At 47.1% G+C, this 13,740-nt stretch overlaps 1 protein-coding gene across 15 annotated transcripts in view; it reads left to right on the top strand.

Annotated features, from left to right (window-relative positions):
• ATP11C (ATPase phospholipid transporting 11C) overlaps positions 1 to 13,740 on the top strand; it is a 172,596-nt gene that overhangs the window by 117,726 nt on the left and 41,130 nt on the right. For all 15 annotated transcript variants that reach the window (XM_023249318.2, XM_023249320.2, XM_023249315.2 and 12 more), the window contains 5 exons: positions 1,494 to 1,567; positions 4,206 to 4,309; positions 4,747 to 4,928; positions 6,385 to 6,648; positions 10,570 to 10,744. In XM_023249318.2, the coding sequence (XP_023105086.2) occupies positions 1,494 to 1,567; positions 4,206 to 4,309; positions 4,747 to 4,928; positions 6,385 to 6,648; positions 10,570 to 10,744 (799 nt within the window). The remainder of the gene's footprint in view (positions 1 to 1,493; positions 1,568 to 4,205; positions 4,310 to 4,746; positions 4,929 to 6,384; positions 6,649 to 10,569; positions 10,745 to 13,740) is intronic.

The raw sequence follows: 13,740 nt of genomic DNA, 5'->3' as shown, positions 1-13,740 counted from the left end.
GGCAGCTGTGATGTCAAAAACTTTGTCTCCTTCTAGGCACTCAAGTGTGAGCCCCGGGGCGGGTACCCCGAGGCAGCAGTGTTGCTTTGTTTCTTCTCGTCTACAGAGATCCCAGTGAACAAAACCACTTTGGCTTAATAGCAGATTTTAATTAGGCTCTGTGATTAATCTGAATTCCTTCTTCTGAACTTGAAATGTAATTAGCTTACGTGATTTCCATTCTGGCCCCTAGCATCTCGTGAGACCCATCTCGGAAACCTGTAGTATGTACGGATGTGTTTGGGGAATGTGCCCCGTGGGGAAGTGATGCGTAGAAGCCGGAGGAAGGTGCTTTGGCCTGACTGCCAGGAGCCCGGAGTCATTATTAGAGTCCAGATTCTATTAGAGTCCAGTCATTATTAGAGTCAGAGAGGGAGCCAGTTCAGAGCAGTGCCCCTATCTGGTCCACACCGAGTAATACGCTACGTGTAGGTATCCCGTTCATGCACCCCATCCCAGAACCAGTGACCCGCTCGCTCCCATCAGGAAACAGCCTTCATAGTAACTATTGGTAGGTGAAATACTTGCATCCAAGTTGTTTCTCTTCAAAAAATATTTCCCCATGTTTTTGCAGGTAAGTCTTATTTTTACTTTTCTGCATTCTCTCATCTCATTAATAGCACAGATCTGATCGTGTCATTCTACTGTTTTAAACCCTTCAGTGGATTCCTGGCACTCTCAGGATCAAATTCCAAATCTCCGAAATGGCCCACAGTGTTCTCATTTCCCAGCCCTTGCTCACCCCTCTTTCTGTTCCCCTATCGACTAAATTTCAAGCTTTAGTGAACTCCTTCATGTCCCCCTACCCCTTTGCACATGCCCTTTCCTCTACTCCGAATGCCATGACACCCTACCTTCAACATGTCACTCCTGCAGAACACAGCCCAGGCACCGCCTCTTCCAGGAAGCCTTCCTGCAGATGTCTTCCTTCTGTGCTTTCCCATCTCCCCTGTGACTCCCTTCACTACATCATATGGCAGGTGGAGAGGTAATCATCTCATGACCCTCTGCTTCCTTTCTCATACGGTGAGCCTCCCGAGGGAAGAGACTCAGGCAGATTCTTGTCTGTTTTCCAGTCCCTCACATTGTGCTCGACACACAGGAAGCACCCATAGATGATTAAGATAATTGGCAGAGCGGGACTGTTCCTAGACCCCTCCAGAAATGGCTTGGTCGGGCAACTCTTTGCGCCCCATTCCCACATGGTCGCTCGCTCCTTACCATTGTAAGTCACGTAATGAGAGGATACAGATATCCCTTAACTAACACCTGTAGCCTCTGACCCCATGTTCTAAGCGCAGAAAAATTTCAAAGACAAAATGGAAAACACCAGCTGTGCACCCAACCAGCAGCCCTTACCAAAAGGGGAAAGTCTATTCAAGACGTTCCTGTTGTGTTTTATTTTCCCCACGTGATCTAGGTGTTTTCTTTTTCTCATTTGTCTTCTCATAAAGGTACGAACTCCTTCACACCTTAAACTTCGATTCTGTCCGCCGTCGTATGAGTGTAATTGTGAAAACTCAAGCAGGTACACATTTCAAAGACTTGGCTTTTTCTCTTTTGCCGTTTGTAGCGTTGTATGTTGAATGAGGTGTTTTAAGAAAGGAAAACATTTTACATAGTATGTGATTGCCTAAACTCCTGCAAAGCAGGAATTTCTGTATATGCCTTAATGTATTTATTTTTATAACGTTTATTTTTGGGAGAGAGACAGAGCTCGAGTGGGGGGGGTAGGGGGAGGCAGAGAGAGGGAGGGAGACCCAGAATCCGAAGCAGGCTCCAGGCTCTGAGCTGGCAGCACAGTGCCAGACCTGGGGCTCGAACCCGTGAACCGCAAGATCATGACCTGAGCCGAAGTCAGATGCTTAACCGAAAGCCACCTGGGCACCCCTGCCGTGATGTATTTATATAAACACATATGTTTAGTTCGCCAGATTGTCAGTGGCAGAAGCCCTGGTCTGACCGTTACATGCATTTTCTTGGAAACTGAGCTCTATTCTTAGGTCTTGGGTGTCCAAACAAAGTAAAAGAGTGACTTTTATAATTCATGGTACCGACCAGTCACCAGTAATGTCTACATGCAGCAGCTCGGTAGGCTCAGGGGGTCGGAGATTAACTAAGCAGTAGGATTGTGTTTCTTTTTTTTTTTTGTTTTGTTTTTTTTAACGTTTATTTTTGAGAACGAGAGACAGAGTGCGAGTGAGGAAGGGGCAGAGAGAGAGGGGGAGACACAGAATCCGAAGCAGGCTCCAGGCTCCGAGCTGGCAGCACAGAGCCCGACACAGGGCTCGAACCCCCGAACCATGAGATCATGACCTGAGCCAAAGTTGGATGCTTAACTGACTGAGCCATCCAGGCGCCCCATTAGCAGTAGAATTCTTGAGTGTAGAGAGTTGTTGGCTCTCCCTGCCTGATCTTCCTCATTTCCCACTGCTTCATACTTCCTGGGAACAGGCAGGCTAGGGATGACCCAGGTCCAGACTGCTGGGAAAGGATCTTGTGGCTTCACTGTAGCTCGCTGGGCTCTCTGACAGAGTGCAGAGGCTTGCCCTTTTTGCTTTGGAACCGGTACCATCATCCCAGGAGTCCCCATGTCTTCTGCAGGAGCCATGGTGGCCGAGATCCCTTCTGCTCCGGTTGAACGAGAGCCATGGAGGAGCACTCCTGCCTCATTTGCGGGCCCTCAGATGCATGCGTGCATGCGTGCGAGAGAGAGAGAGAGACTGTGTCTGTCTGTCTCTGGGTAGTTTTTCAAATTTCCCTTGATTCTATCCTAGTAATTTACTTTTCGGTGTTAAATCTGCCCCACATCCCTTGGTGGGAGAATGGGAAGATAGAGACAGACCCTTGAGGGAATATTTCCCACTTTATTCATGCTTTGTGGTGTGACTGCCAGGTCATGAAATCGATTTCATTATGCGAGTGCAGGATCTGCTCTGTGACTTTTAAACCCACTGTGGATGTGCGAGGGGAAATGTTTTTAAAAGCCACTGAACGTTTGAAATACTCGGTATCCTTACCGGTAATATATACGTGCACGCATGCGTTCTACCGCAGATGGCGTGGTGGCCGGGGGGAGTGGTCTGCCAAGGGTCTAGACCTCAGAGCTGCACTTCTTTTGAACTTGTTGAACTCAGCACTTTGCCTTATAAGGGTGAAGTGTCTTTCTTAATGCTCACTCTTGCCTACCTTGCCGGATGCATGCGTGATCTCAAGCCGCACTTGTACTCGCACTCTACAGGGCTGTTTTCCAGTTTCCATTAAAAAAGGTCAAGCCACCGTTTTTAATTTTTTTTTAACGTTTATTTATTTTTGAGAGAGAGAAGGGGGGGTGGGCAGAGAGACAGAGACAGAATCCGAAACCGGATCCAGGCTCCGAGCTGTCAGCACAGAGCCCGACGTGGGGCTGAAACCCACGAACCGCGAGATCATGACCTGAGCCGAAGTCGGACGCTCAACCGGCTGAGCCACCCAGGCGCCCCCAGCCACCGTTTTTAAATCAACCTCTAGTGTATTCAAAGTGATTTTATCTTATTTGCACTTGGATTTAGCCCTTGACACCTGTAGAGGCCGTCCGTGTGTGCACTTTAGACGAGGCTTGACAACGTTGTCAAAGAGAATTCAGAAGCAGCTTCTTGACACGAGCACGTTCTTCCATGATTCACTGAAAGGAAGTATATTTTAACAGAGCTACTTGCGTACTCGGAGTTATTATTTGTGTACATATTAGTCTTAAGAGGTAGTGGGCAGGGGCGCCTGGGTGGCGCAGTCGGTTAAGCGTCCGACTTCAGCCAGGTCACGATCTCGCGGTCTGTGAGTTCGAGCCCCGCGTCGGGCTCTGGGCTGACGGCTCGGAGCCTGGAGCCTGTTTCCGATTCTGTGTCTCCCTCTCTCTCTGCCCCTCCCCCGTTCATGCTCTGTCTCTCTCTGTCCCAAAAATAAATAAACGTTGAAAAAAAAAATTTTTTTTTAAAAAGAGGTAGTGGGCATTGTCCTGAGAGGTTAGAGGTCAAGATGTCTCATTCCATTGGGGTGAGCCTTGCTGGGCAGACCCGGGGTCCACCGTAGCTGGGTGGGAGGGGCCGCCATGAAGGTATCTGTTCTTCAAATCCCAGTACCAACCAGTCTGACCATTCTAAGTTGAGTATTTTGGTGTTTTATTTTAGGAGACATACTTCTCTTTTGTAAAGGAGCAGACTCTGCGGTTTTCCCCAGGGTGCAAAATCATGAAATTGAGTTAACTAAAGCCCATGTGGAACGTAATGCTATGGTGAGCCTACACTCCCCCACAAGTGCTAGAGATGGCTATTTTGTGGGATTGCTGCTAACATGTTTAAATGAATTTTAGCATGTTTGTGGTCTATTTTTACATTTGGGGATTTAGTAATACTATTTTCCTTATTTTAATGGAAAACATTATCCTGGAGCAAGTATCCGTTCAGAATATGTAGACTTGAAGTCTTCTCGAGAATTTTTGGTTTGTGTTCTGCGCCCCCCCCCTTTTTTTTTTTAACCCCAAGAGCTATTGTTTTGTTGTTCTGAACCTAATTTGAACGTTACCATTTTAGTTGCAATCTGTTAGTGTATGCGTTTTGCTAAAAATATATCAAAATTTCTCTTCTGTACAGTGAAGCAAGAGTATTTAAAGAGGGTGTGGGGGGTTTTCCAATTATTTGGAAATAATTTGGGAAATAACTTCGCTTCTAGGACGGGTATCGGACACTTTGTGTAGCCTTCAAAGAAATCGCTCCAGATGATTATGAAAGAATTAACAGACAGCTCATTGAGGCGAAGATGGCCTTACAAGACAGAGAAGAAAAAATGGAAAAGGTTTTTGATGATATTGAGACAAATATGAATTTAATTGGAGCCACTGCAGTGGAAGACAAGTAACTACACAGTGATATTCCTGTTATTTTAATGACCGGTCATTTAGGGTGGTATCTGTCCACATTGGTAATTTAATCCTCAAATTTTGAAATGTTTTATTCAGGTCTGTTGATATACCAGATTTTGAATCGTTTGTGGGAATAGGTTTGTTTGGAGAGGGAGGGAAGAAGCGGGGGAGAAAGAGAGAGAGAGAGAGACAGAGAACATGAGTGGGGGATGCGCGGCCAGTGGGGGGCGGGATGGCAGAGGTTACGAAGCGAAGCAGACCCTGCGCTGACAGCAGAGAGCTTGATCCAGACACGGGGCTCGAACTCACGGACCGTGAGATCATGGCCTGAGCCGAAGTCGACGCTAAACTGGCTGAGCCACCCAGGCATGCTGGTGATGATTTTTGTTAAGTATTTATGGCTTAGAAGAATGAATCCGTCATCTCTGAGATCTTCTGAATGTTTGCAAAGCCATCCATTTATTTATGCAAATATTTATGAAATAGTCTTGAGATGTCTGGAGAGCTTTGTGCTCGAGGCATCATTTGAGCTCGTACCTGATAGAATTGGTAAGACTCTGATGGACAGAAATGAGCAGAAAGGAAATTCAAGTTAGAGCAAACAACATAGGAGCTCAGTCGAACCTGGTTTGATAGGCTAGAGCGTGTTTTTGCATACTTTCAAATAATTTGCTTTAACTCTACAGGCTGAGCTCCACTAGACATGATTGTAGGGCAGCAGCATTGATCTGTCTGAAAGAATAAGTTTTAGACTCTTAATATTTTAGGAGTTCTTCAGAAATTATAAATGCAAATTATGAGACTGAACCAAACAAAAATTTACACATGCATATGTATGTTTCAGCCACATTGGAAGATACTGAAATTTTAATGGGATTCATCTAGTCTAATTTCTTTGTTATTCTCTGGCCAAAGGCAACTCAAAGAAAGTATTCTTCTGTCCTTACCTTCCAGATTTATGCTTAAATTGTCTTTTTGGATGGTCGGCTTTGCTATTCTTAGAGCTCCTCAGCAATGGGGATTGGTTAACTTGCTTCAATCTCTCGTTAGAATGTGTTTGGCCTTTTCTGTTTTAAACCATGTTAGCTATTTGTTTTGGTGAGACATGAAATATAATGGAATACGTGAAAGTGGCAGTGAATAAGAATGTGTGGTGAGTTTATGAACATTTTAGCTAAGAGTGATGATTCTCAATGCTGCCATCGGATACCAGCTCCCTAAAGAGATGTCGTGAACTCTTTCAAACCTCACTGTTGGAAATTCGTTTTAGTAAGTAAAACTATGCCAGATATATCAGAAAGAGTAGAAGCTATATAAGAAAACCAACCGACAACATGTCAGGACTCCAGAATTGCTGTGAATTGTAAAGAGATTCTCTTTAGCAAGGCTTCTTGCAGAATCTGTGTCCAGTATTTTTGAGGATAACAAGGTTGCCTTTGTATTCCCAGGCTACAAGATCAAGCAGCCGAGACCATTGAAGCTCTGCATGCAGCAGGTCTGAAAGTCTGGGTGCTTACCGGGGACAAGATGGAGACGGCCAAATCCACCTGCTATGCGTGCCGCCTTTTCCAAACCAGCACCGAGCTCTTGGAACTGACTACAAAAACCATCGAAGAAAGTGAAAGGAAGGAGGATCGATTACATGAATTGTTGATAGAATATCGGAAGAAGTTGCTGCATGATTTTCCTAAAAGTACTAGAAGCCTTAAAAAGTAAGGAACTGCGTCAGTTTCTTATATTTAGGCATTAGCGTAAGTGTAAGGCACAGCCGTTTGTGCAGAAGGCTCCATTTTCTATGATTTATCATTCTTTGTTTGCAGGTGTTTTATCCTTAAATATTAAAACCTTCCCTGAGGACTTGGCTAATGGCCCATTTGAGATCATGGCGCCTTCTGCCTCTCTTTTAATTTAATAGAAAATCCTGTATTTCTCAAGCTTTAGGAAAGTGGTTCAGTTTCTTAATGTTTAGGGTCTGGGTAGTTAGCCCTCAGCACTCATAAGAAAAAATACTCCTTCTCATGGTCTCTTAAAATTTTTTTTTTTTCAACGTTTATTTATTTTTGGGACAGAGAGAGACAGAGCATGAACGGGGGAGGGGCAGAGAGAGAGGGAGACACAGAATCGGAAACAGGCTCCAGGCTCTGAGCCATCAGCCCAGAGCCTGATGCGGGGCTCGAACTCACGGACCGCGAGATCGTGACCTGGCTGAAGTCGGATGCTTAACCGACTGCGCCACCCAGGCGCCCCCTCATGGTCTCTTAAATTAGATGCGATGAAACCAGCCTCTAGAACATTTTCTATGCAATTTGAGGTCCTAGAGCCATTTTCTGTGTGGATTTTCGTGCCCCAGAACTCCGAAGGAAGCCAGATACCTGCTAATAACATGGCCACTTCACCTCTGCTTTCAACTAGCTGCTTAGGAAGAACTTGTAGAACTTAAGGGTCTCCAGGAAAGCCACTGATGCGTAGTAATTCAGTGCCCAGAGGGACGCCTGGGTGACTCAGGCGGGTAAGCGTCCGACTCTTGATTTGGCTCAGATCATGATTTTACGGTTTGTGAGTTCGAGCCCCGCATTGGGCTCTGCGCTGACGGTGTGGAACCTGCTTGGGATTCGTTCTCTCTTCCTGTCTGTCTCTGCCTCTCTCTCTCTCTTTCAAAATAAGTAAATAAACTTTTACAAAGGTAATAATTCGTGAGGTGCCTGGGTGGCTCAGTCAGTTAAGCATCCGACTTCAGCTCAGGTCATGATCTCCTGGTCCGTGAGTTCGAGCCCTGCATCAGGCTCTTTTGCTGACAGCCCAGGGCTGGATCCTGCTTCGGATTCTGTGTCTCCCTCTCTCTCTTTGCCCCTCCTCGCTTGCCCTCTCTCCTCTCTCTCTCTCTCTCTCAAAATAAATAAAACATTTACAGAGAGAGGCTCAGAGAGATGCGGTAACTTACTCAAGATCACATAGCCAACACGGGGTGGAGCAAGTCTAGCCAAAGAGCCTAGGCTGTTCTAACAACTGTGCTGTGTCTGGATCCCCATCTCTAGCGTTTAAACAAGCTTTCAAAATGATCTCCCCGTATTCATGAGTCTGTGGCCAATTCTAAACCAGCTGTTGTTCTTCTGGTACTTGGGCATCAGTGAGAGTAAACGTGTTTTTATTAATTGCCTGTCATAAATGTTTCCTTCCTTTAGCCAAGTGGTACTTATAAAGGCAGTCCAAATTACATTTTCCTTGTCCATTTGTCTTAGTCTGCTCCAGCTAACGTAACAGAATAGCATAGACCAGGTAGCTTAAACAGTAGAAACTGATTTCTCCTATTTCTGGGGTCTAGAAGCGTGAGGTCAGGGTGCCGGCATGGCCGAGTTCTGGTGAGGTCCCTCTCTGGCTACCTTCCGCGGTATCCTTAACACGCCACAGAAGGAAGAAGTGCTGATGTCTCTTCTTACGAGGGCGCCGATCTCCTCATAAGGGCTCCACCGTCATGACTTCATCAAAGCTAGTCTCCTCCCAAAGGTCCCAGTTCCAAATGCCGTCACATCGGGGGTTAGAGCTTCAACATAGGACTCGCCGTGTGGCGGTTGGGGGCGTGGGGCACAATTCAGTCCGTAGCACCATTCCGCGCCTCTGGGGCACTTTTGGCAAAGCCAGGGCTTACGAAACATCTCAGAACATTCCCACTTGCGGTTCATGTTCTCGGAGCTGGGCACAGACCTCCCTCGAGTTACATAAGCATCGGACCCAGGATCACTTTCGCCAGCTTCTGCCTCTGTCGTTGTCCCCTTCCGCTTCAGATCAGCCACCAAGCCTCATTCAGGTTTCCATCAAATTCCTAGCAACCCATGCCTGGAAGCCCTTAAGTCCCTCTGCCAGACGAGTGGTTCTCCGTTACCCGCAGAATGAGGTCGCAGCAGAGGCCTCAAGTGACCTTTTCAACTCGCTTTCCTAATGCACCCCAGCACGCATTTTCTCCCCTCACCTCATTCTGCCCCGTCTTTCTACGACGCTGTTCTTTCCTGTCATTTACTGTCCCAGCCTCTGGATTAGTGGCCTTTCAGTGTCGTTTGCGTCTATTCCGTCACGTAGACTTCTGTCCCCTTAAGGAGGTTTTTCTCTTCTCCAAGGAAAGATGGGTTGATAATTCTCTCCATTCCTCTTATATGTCCTGCTTGCGGTTGATGTTTACAAATATTGCTTGATGGATTACCGAGCCACTGGTTTCTTGCGTATTAAGTCAGCTCTGTGAGTAGGGAAGCGAAGGCGAACACCTGATTGATATCTCTTTAATTAGTGAATAAAACACACTTCTAAAATTACGAAGCAGAACGTGGACAAGTACAAAAGACACTGTAGTATTGCGAGAAATACAGAATCTCCTGGCCCACCCCTACCCTAGTGAGTCAGAACGTAGCCTTTAAGAAAACTCCCAGGAATTTTACCAAGAGTCCCTTAAACGGTAACCTTCCGGACGCGTACAGTTCGACAAACGAATCCATAGCGATGAGATCCTGCAGTACTTCCCAAATGGCATCCAAGGTTCCCTTGATTCATCACTGGTTTTTTTTCTTGATTACAAAAAAATGAAATGTTAATTGGGAGAATTTTCGCAGTTGTAAGTGTCCCCCCATATGGTTTTCTTAAGTACTTGGCACCTGTTCCATTTGTCTTTCCTGGCACCTAATATCTCTTAGTCGTCCCGGCTGTGCGTGAGAATCACCTACAGAGCTTTCTGGAACATCTACCTTTGAATAACCAAGCACTGCCCAAGACTTCCATTTGTCTGGGAATAGACCTCAGGCATGGGCAATTTTTTAAAGCTGACCAGATGATTCCAACGGGAAGGCTGTGGTTAAGAGCCACTAATCCAGTATAAAATGATACTTCTTTAAGGAACGTCTGTCATTACATCAATACATTATCATGGTATTTTTTTATGAACACTATGTCTTTTAGGTTCTCCGTCATTTTTGAGAAGCCAGGTCCATCGACGAGGCTTTGTCATTCAGGAAGAGAGGTCTTCTGTGGTTTCTGTGCCCAAAGCCATTTTGTCTTTTCCCTGTATTACTAACAAGTTTTCAGATTGACGATTTGTCTTCCTGTCAGAGCTTGACTGACTGATGTGTAATTTCCAAAATTCACCATGAGTTTCTAACACAGAGCCCGCCCGCTAAATGTCCATTATTTTTATACCTTTTAGAACTTAATATCTATATGGGCATCTTGAGTCTCCAAAGATGTCACGGAGAACCTCTGTTGTGCCATTATGAGAGACATTTGCCTCTTTACAGGTCCAGGAACCTGATCGGTGGGGACTCTTATGTGGGGCCCTCCCCTCTGTGGGTTTTTTTTTTTTTTTCAACGTTTATTTATTTTTGGGACAGAGAGAGACAGAGCATGAGCCGGGGAGGGGCAGAGAGAGAGGGAGACACAGAATCGGAAACAGGCTCCAGGCTCTGAGCCATCAGCCCAGAGCCCGACGCGGGGCTCGAACTCACGGGCCGCGAGATCGTGACCTGGCTGAAGTCGGACGCTTAACCGACTGCACCACCCAGGCGCCCCATCCCCTTTGTGGTTCTTTAAAAACTCCGGTTCCTGAATAGAAATGCATAAAAGATTCACTTACAGCCTTGTTTTTTCTTTTCCAGAGCATGGACAGAACATCAGGAATACGGATTAATCATCGATGGCTCCACATTGTCGCTCATACTCAATTCCAGCCAGGACTCCAGCTCTAACAACTACAAAAGCATTTTCTTACAGATCTGTATGAAGTGTACCGCAGTGCTCTGTTGCCGGATGGCCCCGCTGCAGAAAGCCCAGGTACCTGGACACTAGTTCATGTTCCATTCTGGGGGTTTCTGTACACGTACGGGCAAACAGATGTTCGCTTAACTTCTAACTTCTTCCTTCGCAGAGCCCCCTTTCCTTTATCACACCTGCGCAAGCTGCTTCTTTGCGGTCAAATGCGGGAGTCCGCCCGCCAGTTTGAATGAACCCGGGCTTCTGGTCCCCTCAAGCCGGCTGTCCAGTTCCTTGCCTTCGAACCTTCTCTAATGAGCGCTTGGCGCCTGCCGCCTGCCGCCTCCATCCCGCCGCTCCCGGCTCCTGTCACGTTAGCCCCGTGTGTTCTCTTCTCATCCTAGTCCACGGGATGGCCTAGGGGAGAGCGGTGACCTCCTCGCCAGATCCGTCCCGCGGTCTTCTGTGCGCCTCCTCGTTTCCCTGCCGCGGTTCGCACCCTCCGCCGTATCCCCCTTACGACTTCCCTCCCCTGGTTTCTGTCTGTGGTCCACAATCTTGACTTTTTTTTTTTCCCCCCTACTTGGCAACCTAGTGTCTTTTTATTTTGTTCCATCTTCTCACTTCTCTCTAATTATCATTTTTCTCTGGGGCTAAGTCTTCCTTCTGCTTTCTACTTCCAGCCTGTCTCTCTAAACACACTAGTTAGCATGACTCTCGTGGATAGGCTCTGGCCCTGAGTTTTCCTTCACGTCAAATCTCCTATTTCTAGCTGCCTGCTTCACAGCTCCCTGTGGAACCCACGCTGTCCTATTAAATGCTGATTTCCTCCTGCAGGCCGGTTTGTTTTCTCCCTTGTCTTCGTTATTCTCGTTGCCGCTGCTCCCCTTCTCTCGCGCCCTAAGTCACCAAACACCTGTGGCCCTTCTGTTCCCCTTCCCTCCCTCCCTCACTCTAGATACGGTCACCTTGATCCCACCTTTGGCCATAGCTCTCATTTGGGTACCATCTTGTTAAAACGAACCGCTTCTCCCGTCTCGTCTGCTCTGACTCCAGCACTTTCAGTAGGGATGAGGGGCACTCGGGTTCCCCCCTGTTGGCCCTTACTATGTCTGTACGTGCTCTGTGTCCACTGTCACTCCCGTGTCCAGCCTGAACCCTCTACTCCTGTTGGTCGTTCCTCCCGTTGTGTCCCTTCCCCATGCCGTGCTCATGCCAGCCTCGAAAGCTTTCCTCATCTGGGATTTTCTCTGAATTCCTCTCGGCCCTAACAGAAATCTTACTCCTAATTAAACCCAGTTCAAGGGCCATTCCCCGAACGGTGTTTTCTCCAGCCCCTCTAAGCCCACGTTGATCTGTTTGCCCTTGCTTTTTTGTACTTACTGGGTCCAGAGAAACTTAGAGTCTCAGTTACACACTTTGCCGCTTCTGTATACACTGTATTCTTTCATGTGTGTTAACTTTGCTTCTTCACTTTATGCTGCCGCTTGCTCTAGACCCAGGGGATGGCAGTGTCTTTCACTCACCCTTTACACAAGCCCTCCACCCTACTTCGCGCGCGCACACACACACACACACACACACACACACACGGCCCATCCTAATTGAGGGCATTGTCTCCATCTACTTTCTTCTCGCTCTCAGTCCCCACCACCATCAGATGCTTTTCTTTTTGTCTTCCACCTTCAGAGCCTCAGTCACCCCAGATGAGGAAGTGGATCCTACCAGAACCATATCCATAGAAATCTGTCCCTTTGGTCAGAGGCAATATCTCTTTTTTTCCCCTCCATTTACTGCCTTGTGTTCAAATCACTCACTAGGATCCTGCCTACTCCACTGCCCAGGAAGTGATGCTTCGGTAGAGTCACGTCTTCCAGGACATCACCTTCTCGTCTGTCATGTCCATATAGGTGACTTCCAGTCACTTCCCCAGTCCAGATACTCGGTTTCCACTTGATTTCTCCAGCTGCTTCCGGAACTCGTCTTCTTGGGTGTGTCCTTACCGTCTCATCCCAGCTTTAGAGCGGGCCATCTTCCTGGTCTTCCGCATCAGTGACCGACCTCACTGTACTTCCAGGTTTCTGGATTCAAAACCTTGAAATCTCTGTTGACCTCCCTCGTGCTTTACCCTTCCGTGTGGTCTCAGTCACCAAATTCTTCCATTTTCTGGGACATTGTCCTATTCATCTATTCTTTGCTTTCCTGCCAGGTCCAGGCCTGGTAACAGCTTCCTGAACTCCTCTCATCACTAGCCACCTAACTTCGCTCTGGGCCTGCAGTCTTGCTTTTTCTTCCCATTCCTCCTGCACCCTACTCCTACTTTCAGAATATTACCCCCTGTTGATCTGGACCCCGATATACCTGTCCGTGCCCCACCCCACCCCCCATGTGAAAACTCACTGATGTGGTCAAGCCAGTCGGTTTTCTGAGCATATATTATATACACCTGGCTATGCGCCTTAGCTCATTCCCACTCTCTGGAATACTCCTCCAAGCCCCTTTTCCCCATCCCCACAAATTTTTTTTAATCTTGATTTATTTCTGAGAGAGAGACAAGAGTGTGAGCCGAGGAGGAGCAGAGAGAGAGGGAGACACAGAATCCGAAGCAGGCTCCAGGCTCTGAGCTGTCAGTACGGAGCCCGACCCCGGGCTCAAACTCCTGAGCCGTGAGATCAACCTGAGCCGAAGTCGGACACTCAACCGACGGAGCCACCCAGGCGCCCCTGTCCCCACAAATCTTTAACCGTCTTTCGTGATTTCGATACAAGGACTCTTCCTTCCGTAAAATCATTCCTCATTACTCTGGCATGTAGTGTCCTCTCCCTTCTCTGCCATCATAGGCCTTTTCGCGTGGCCAACTTAGCAGCGTTAGGTCTTCTCTTGCACAGATACTTCACATTGTTAGCATTCCTTGTTAATCTGATGATCTGATATTCTTGTATTCGTTCTTTATCTCTGTACTTCCATTATCTGTTGCTTAAGGTGTGTGCCCAGCCTGATATATTGTGTACAGTTGTAGTTGATCCGATAAATAGTTTTTAGTAGATTGATTTCTTTTTCATGAAGCTATCCGAGAG

Source organism: Felis catus, chromosome X, assembly GCF_018350175.1.
Source record: "Felis catus isolate Fca126 chromosome X, F.catus_Fca126_mat1.0, whole genome shotgun sequence".
NCBI lineage: Eukaryota > Metazoa > Chordata > Mammalia > Carnivora > Felidae > Felis > Felis catus.
The sequence above is the reverse complement of the archived record's forward strand: the minus strand, read 5'-3'. Positions and strand labels throughout refer to the sequence as shown.